At 41.6% G+C, this 8,177-nt stretch overlaps 1 protein-coding gene across 1 annotated transcript; it reads left to right on the top strand.

The window, feature by feature from the left end:
* On the top strand, window positions 1–558 carry LOC109713031 (vegetative cell wall protein gp1-like). The gene has a single exon (XM_020236992.1). It carries the CDS (start codon window positions 1–3, stop codon window positions 556–558), a length of 558 nt encoding a protein of 185 aa, XP_020092581.1.

The following is an 8,177-nucleotide window of genomic DNA, read 5'->3' as shown; positions in this document are numbered from 1 at the left end:
ATGCGCGCACCCCTGCCGCCGGCGAGCAACCCCGGCCACCGGAAAAGCTCCACTTTCCTTTCCTCCATCATCTCCATCACCACCTTCTCCACCCTCCGCGGCCTCTTGACTTCGGGAAGTCACCCCTGGATTGAGCCTATATTATTGGCCGAGGCTTCCCCTCCGGTGCCGTCATCGGCCGTCCCCGCGCGCCGCCGGCCACCGCCGGATCTCTCTGCGGCCATCTGGAGCGCGTGCGGGCCAAGCTTGGACCCGCACTGCCTCCGTGCGCCGCCGCCGCCCTGGGCCGGGCGCGCCGCCTTCCCCTCGACCTCCGGCGCCGTCGCCGCCGTTCCCCGCCGCCCATGTTGGCTGTGGTGCCGCCTGGGCTCGCCGCAGCCGCCCAGACCCGGAGCGGGCCGAGCTTGGGAGATCTCTGCCTCCGCGCGCCTCCGCCGCTCCCTGCCGGCAGTACCGCCCTCCAGACACCTCCGGAGACCTCCGACGCGCACCCCCGGACATCCCCGACCTGCCCCGGCCGCCGCCGTGGCCGCAGCACCCCCCGGACCCGTGCCCTAGCTCGTGCGGGCATGCCTTGTTCCGCCGCCGCCTCCGCCGCTTCCAGCCGCCAACCGAGGTGAGCACGGTACTCCTCACCTCCCCCGCACCCGTCCCTGGCCGCCGCGCATGCCGCCGTGCTGCCGGAAGCCGGCCGGAGCAACCTTGCTCCGGCCAAGCCGAAATAGGGCCTATTTTAGATGTTTTGTGTTCTGAGCTTCCCGAGCCTCCCCGATCTCTGCGGAAGGGAGCACGATGATCGTAGCAAATTACTGATCATCGTGCTCACCTTAGATTCTGTCGGGGAGACTCCGTTCAGCTGTTTCGGCATTGTCGACCCTATCGAGCCTGTTTGGCTGCTGTTTTGGGTTTGCGCACGCTTATCCGGCGATCCGAGGCTGTCCTGATGCCTCCGGAGGTGAGCACGGTGATCGTTGGTCAGTACTGATCACAGTGCTCACCTCACTTTGGATCAACAGTGTCCGGTGAGCCCTATTTGGCGCGATCTTCCCCGACTGCGCGCTGTTCGCAGAACTTCAGGTTGCTCCCGAGCTTCCCACAGTGAGCCATTGTGCTCCAGATCATGAGCACAGCCTCCAGTACATCGAGACCTGTCAGTACGTGTCTCTGTAGACCTTGGAAGTCCTCGGTTTGCGTGAACGAGCCATGTTATCGTCCGATTTACATAAAATGTTGGGATTTTATGTAAATATAGGGGCTTTTGTGCAATTGTGCACCTTGTGGCTACTGTGGGCAGTGTGTATGAGTGTGTTTGACCTCTGGACTGGTTGTCCATGATCTTGTAGCTTTCGCGGAAATCGAAAAGTCGATTCCGGCGCGTTTTTCGGCGAAATTCGCCGAAAGAACGCGGTTTCGGTTCGAATTTCTTCCGACGTCGTTTGGTTACTCTGTGAGTGGTCGCTAAGCCTTGTTGGCTGGTCACCATCATCACTTTGTGGGTTCGGTGATGATGGGTGAGCGACGGTGGGTTCCGGTGTCGAAATAGACACTTTCGGGAACCCGAATTCGCACAATTATCCGGCGACAATTGTGTAGGGGTGTTATCTTGTGTTTACTACCAAAACATCCAAACTGGAGTGTTTTGGGACAGTGGGTGACTCGTGACACGAGTCGGTGAGTTTCGGGACACTTAGTGGGTCCCGACGGCGTCGCGGTGTGGTTTTCGGGACTTCCGGCGAGTTACGGTAATCGGTATTGGGAAACCGATCTCCGTGGGATTGTCTGTGGGTTGTGTATTCAGTGGTTTATTTATGGGATTATGCTTTTAGGGTTTCTTAGTTGTGGGTTAGACACTAACCCAGTGGACCCTCCCTAGGTCCCGTTGACGTTCTTTTGCAGTTAGGAGTCAGGCGCGACAGTTGTACAGGTGGGTACTTCGATCCGACGTCGGTACAGTGGTGCACGCTCGGTGACGTTTCCTTTACCCTTGTTGTTTATATCTTTTACCATATATATGTTGAGCCTTGCACCCATACTGTTTCCTTATTACTCTACTTAGTTGTTGCCAGGTGTAGTATCATGTGTAAGAGTAGAGTAGACTTTATCTGTATATAATCTTCATGACCTGGTTGGTCGTCGTTGCATCTCCTACACTTGTGACCTGGTTAGTGGTTTCTTGTACTTCGTATCAGTGACCTGGTTGGTTGATCCTTTGACTTCTGTTGTCCGATGACCGTTGAGGTTAGTGTACCCTGAGGGGTTAGATTGTTGGCTAGTGGCCGGCGGTAGTTCATATCTTATACTTGTGACATTGTTGGTCGAGTTTCATATCCTGTACTGGTGACCTGGTTGGTCGAGTTTCATACCCCTTTACTTACGACCTGGTTGGTCGATTTGTTTACATGATGACCCATGCGGTCGATGGGCCCTGGGGGGCAGGATTGTCGGTTGGTTGCCGACGGTTGATTATTGAGCATATTGCATTGATTGCCCGATACTCGTCGCATTTCACGAACACTGGCGATCTGATCCACCGCAAGGAGTGTTCTTTTCCGGAAAAGTGGTTGAATGGTGACAACCCGTGAGCCCTAGAGGGGTTATATGCATATTAGAGCGGCAATGGTACTGTCGGGAGGTGTTGCGGTGCGGACCTCCAGGGCATTGGCTTGAGGTCTGCGGTGCTGACCAAGAGAGCATTGGTTTCAGATTGGGTACTTTTGGACTTCTTGACCGGTTGACGCATATGTCTATAGTAGCAGTCATTGCATGCATACTTACAGATCTTACTTTATAGTTGTCTTGCTACTATAGTAGATATTCATGTATGCTTTCTGTTCCAGTTACAGTAGCGGTAGCCGTTTATTCAGTATAGTTCTTACTTCCTTTCAGTTTATCGCTATTGTATATCTGCTCATTACCTTGTTTATTTCCACTGAGCCATGTTGTTGTATAGTTCTCCTGATCCGGTGAGTACTCCTCGCCTTCTTCGGCTTGCGTACCCACTGGGAGGGGAGACATGTTTACATGTTCTCACCTCCCCCACCATTTTTCAGGTATCGCGGGCGTTGAGTAGTCGGACGGATCGTGAGGTACGTGTGTAGCGGTCGATAGAGCTTCCGACTCAGGTTATTTCGATTTAGCTATTACCCTTTTTATTTCTGTGGATATATATAGCTTAGTCGGTTTACATGGTTCAGTTTTGTTTTATTATTTGAATATCTGAGTTTTCAGTTGGTTTTGGAATGTTAATAAAGGAATTGTGTTTTCTTGAAATAAAAGGTTTTCTACCCCTCGTGGTAGCGTTTCTTAAAGAATAAAGGTTTCCGTGTAGGGAACAGTTTTCAAAAGAATTTTCGTGAATTTCTATTTAAACACTGAATGTAAAACTGTGATGTGAATGGTGAGTGTATGAATGTATAGTTATCTTTATATTCATTTGGTTGTGGTTGTTTTCTGGCTATACTCTTGTACTTGTGCGACGCCGTGCAAATACAGGGGAGACTCTGTCCGTGTGAACAGTGGATTCCCTGTATTTGTGGCGGATCTGGCATACCCTGGGGTCAGATTTGCAAAAAAAAAAAAAAAAATTTCCGCTGTGTTTTTAACCTAAAGGGACCCCGGGCGTGACAATTTTGAATTCAACTTTTGAGTTTAGATTTTAATCTTTGATTAGAATTTCAGATCACTTTAGATTTTTTTTTTTAGTATGAATTTCAAATTCAAATATAGATTTTGAATTCAAATTTAATTTCAAATTTAAATTAAATTTAAATTTCAAATCTAAATTTAGATATGAATGAAATTAAAACTTAGATTTTAAAATTTAAATTTGAGATTCAAATTTTAAATTTGAATTTAAATTCAAAGTTTGGATTTAGCTCTAGATTCAAATGTAAATTTTGGATTTAAATTTCAAGTTCAATTTTAGGTTTTGATTTAAAATTTAAAATTTAAATTTAGGAGTTGAATTCAAAACTAAATTTCAATTGAAATCTAAAATTGAATTTTAAATTTTAAATTTTAAATATAAATTTAGATTTGAAATTAAATTTAAACATTTTAAATTTAGATTTGAAATTTAAATTCGACATTCAAATAAAAGTTTAGATTTAAAAATTTAAAATTCAAATGTCAATTTAAACTTGAAATTCGGATTCTAATTTTAGATTTTAAATTCACGTTATAACCAAGAGTTTAGCTCAAGATGTGCTAGATTTGAGGGATCATTGTGCATTTTTATTCTTCTCATGTGGTGCAAATGCCATGCCATTTTTGGTCGTTAGTTATAACAAAAAATTTAATAGAAGGGCCTATTTGAGACGGTTCAAAAGTGCAGGGGGACATTGTTGGAATTTTTTATATACGGGTTAATTTATTAAGAAACGAGATAAAGTGCGGGGTGTTTTTATGGTTAAGCCAAAATAAATACAAAAAACTCAATTGCAATAATTAAAACCTACAGATACTAAATAGCATTTTCATACTTTTGCGCGGGAATCACTTGTGCCAGGTAGGTGTCTTGGTTCGGTTAAAATATTTCTGGTTCGGTTCAGTTTGCAATATTTAAGAAATTTCGGTTTTCCAATGCGGTTCAATTTTGATTTCTAAACTAAATAGCAAATCGAACCAAAAAATCGAATAAGATGTGAGTAATTAATTGGATATTGGAACGAACCAAACCGAATCAGAGCGAACCAAACCGAGTAGTTCGGGCTCTCCTTTCTCCATCTATCTCTTCCATTTAGGGTTAATTTAGGGTTTATCTCTTCAATTTAGGGTTAATTTAGGTTTAGGGTCTCGATTTTAGGGTTTGGATTTCATATATGTATTTCATTTGCCAAGAAGCGTTGATAAATGAGGAGATCGATCAAAGTTCTAACCACACAAGAAATCTTTAGGGTTAATTTAGGGTTTGGATCAAATTTGAGTAGAAATGGTTTTCTCAAGTCTCATCATGCTTGGTCGTTCCATGAACCCATGCGCCAAACCATTCTATGGCGACCTACGTGCCCCTAAACTTGTGTTCCTTTTGAATAACTTGCTTGCATGCAACTAGAATGTGCAAATTAACCTTAGTTATTGTATCCTCTTGGTAATGGTAAGTTTGATAGGCCTGTTAATAATGATGTAGGTGTAAATTAAAGCCGCGAGTATGTAGTGCACTAGAATTTGTTAAGGTTTTCTATTTATTTGATGGTGTTGTGCACTAGAATTTGTTTTCTATTTATTTGATGGTGTACTATTTGAAACATGAAATTAGTGCAAGTAGTATCATCAGTCATTGAAGTAATCTCCAAATACTTCAGTAATTTGATCTTTTGTTGAAGGAGTTATTAATTTGCTCTCTGTTAAAACTTCCAAACAAAAGAATCTGCCCTTAGCACTTGGTGTAAATGTGTGTTGGCCAAAAGAAAGAACAAAAAGAAAATACATAGCAATATTAAACATGATGTTTGTTTGTTGTTATAGTTTGTACCTGGGAGTAGGCATTGAAGACAAAGCTTAATCTAAGAACATGTCAAAAATAAAAATATAATTTATTGGACAACTATGTTTTATCTGACAAGCTATGTAAGTTTCGAATTTCTATTTTTGTGAAGTTCTCAAGAAATAGATGCGCGGCCGTGAAAATATAACCATCTGGATGGATACAGAATCCGGTTCCCCCCGTAGCAGAAGTTTTATTTCCATCATCATCTAGAACAGTAATCTAGATGACCCATACAATTCTCATTTCATGAGAAATCTCTCCCGTTTTTCTTGGTCCGAGAGCTTTTTCCACGTCTTCCATTGTAAAGACTTTAGCTATATATAAATTTGACCAAACATTAAGTATGCTTATTATTATTATTATTTAACTCAAAAATCAATATATGAAAAAATATATATATATATATATATATATAGAGAGAGAGAGAGAGAGAGAGAGTTGGACTGGACTATTATTAGTAGCAAAATCTCATTGTTGCTACCAGTTTTTTAGCTTTTGGATCAACTCTTTTCATCATTTCTAACCATTGGATTAAATACTATAACATAGTGGGGACCATTCAACCCTAGGGGGACCACTCAACTCTAACTGACTAATATCATCTTAACCCTACAATTTTTCATCCAAGGGTTAAAAACTTGATAGCAAAAAAAGGGTTTTACTATTGATAGCAAAGCAGCCTGACTCTTTTTTTTTAATCCACAGAACAAAAAAAACTATCAAAATATAAAATCATTTGGAACCAATACTATGAAATCTACAACCTAAAAAGTACAACAAGAGAAATCTGAAAGCCTAAAATAAAACAACAACAAAAATAAAAAAATTTAACGACATAAGAACGAAATTTAGAACCGGTAAAAAAGAGAGAGAAGTTCGAAAAGCCTAATATAGATAGAACAGATAAAATCAATAAGAGAAACTTTTTAGAGCAGAGAAGAGGGTGAAGGTCTTCGAAAATATTATACATATATACCTTGCGACTTAGAAGATGATGGAACAGAGGCAGAAGAAGAGGAGGATTCGGCCATGGTTTCGAGACAGAGCTACTCTGCAAGATGACCCAGGAAGCAGCAGGAGAAGAGAGGACCCAGAAAACCTAGAAACATCTCAATATACAAAAAAAAAAACCACTAACATGCAACTTAAAATGACATGTATATGATTACATTATTTTTATTCGACTCTTCAGCAACATGTATCACAGGCTTTGTTTCCATTATATTAGGCTGCAAGATATTGTGTGGTGAGTGATTCACGAGTGATTTGCGATTGGGATGTATTTTACTTATATATAGCGGAGATGCTTATAATGATTTATACGAGTTTAGTATTCAGTTCACATACTACATTCCACTAAGTAGCTATAGTGAGATCATTATTTTTGCTAACTAGTTACTGATATCTTCTTCGTTTATCTACTTTGCTACTCTATTGTTTGAAGAGTCTCTTCTTATTAGTTTTCGATTTTTTTTTGAAGCTTTATTATGATTTTTTATTACAAACATATTATTTTTTTACTGGCCTCTGGACTAGCACCTTTGTCCATCGTACATTTTGTGTCCCTTGAGAATACTTCCTTTATCTTCTTGTACTTGTTGATGGTTGTTTATATAAATATTATGGTATGAGAGTTTTAGGACTTGATGTGGCTCACTATGATTTTCTATTACAAACATATTATTCTGTTACCGGCCGCTGAATTAGCACCTTTGTCCATAGCACATTTTGTGTCCCTCGAGGATACTTCCTTCATAGCACAGCACATTTTGTGTCCCTCGAGGATACTTCCTTCATAGCACATTTTGTGTCTCTCGAGGATACTTCCTTCATCCTCTTGTATTTGTCGATGGTTGTTTATACGAATATTATGGTATGAAAGTTTTAGATTTTGATGTAGCGACATCATGAATTGTTTTGATCCGCAAATTTTTGATCGTCGTTCCAAAAGTAATTTGGATTACTTTTGATGGCCCAACCTCCAAAAATATCTCTTAAAGATTTTGCAATATAATATTTATCAGATGTCGCATGGTTTGCTTGGACTGGAGCCATGTTATTGCTCAACCTGCATTTATTGATGACTGTCAATCGAACTATTACACCTCACCTCTCGTCGGACTCTTTAGCGACCGTCGTTTCCATTACATTGGAGCCCGAGATATGGGCTTAGCATTCAATTTACGTCTCCTCTGTGAGGGCCACATTCATTTTCTTTGTCAAGTGATAAATTCGCGGTTCGGATGTGTTCTACTGATGCACGTTGTGGGATTTGTCGATGACTTTCTGTTCACATATTACATTCCATTACTTAACTATAGTACGCTTATTGTTCTTGCCAGAGAGTTGGTCGGTCCTTCAATCATCTATTTTACTGCTCTGCTGCCTGGAGAGCCTCCTCACTATGATTTTCGATTACTTGTCCTTGTGAGGAGGTATGCCTATGATTTTCGATTACTTACATATGACTCTATCACTGGCATCTGGACTCGCACACGCATACGTCACACAGTTCATGTACCTGTTGATTTCTTCTTTCATCCTCTCGTACTCGTCGATGGTAGTTTGTACAGATGCTATGGTATGAAAGTTCTAGCTCTCGATGTGGCAGCATCACGGATCGTCATGATCGGCGATCCTTCGATTGCCATTCCAGAGTCTCTCAGGTTGTTTTCTTTAGCGAGGACGG

The sequence above is a fragment of the Ananas comosus genome, linkage group 1, assembly GCF_001540865.1.
Source record: "Ananas comosus cultivar F153 linkage group 1, ASM154086v1, whole genome shotgun sequence".
Classification (NCBI taxonomy): domain Eukaryota; kingdom Viridiplantae; phylum Streptophyta; class Magnoliopsida; order Poales; family Bromeliaceae; genus Ananas; species Ananas comosus.
The sequence above is the reverse complement of the archived record's forward strand: the minus strand, read 5'-3'. Positions and strand labels throughout refer to the sequence as shown.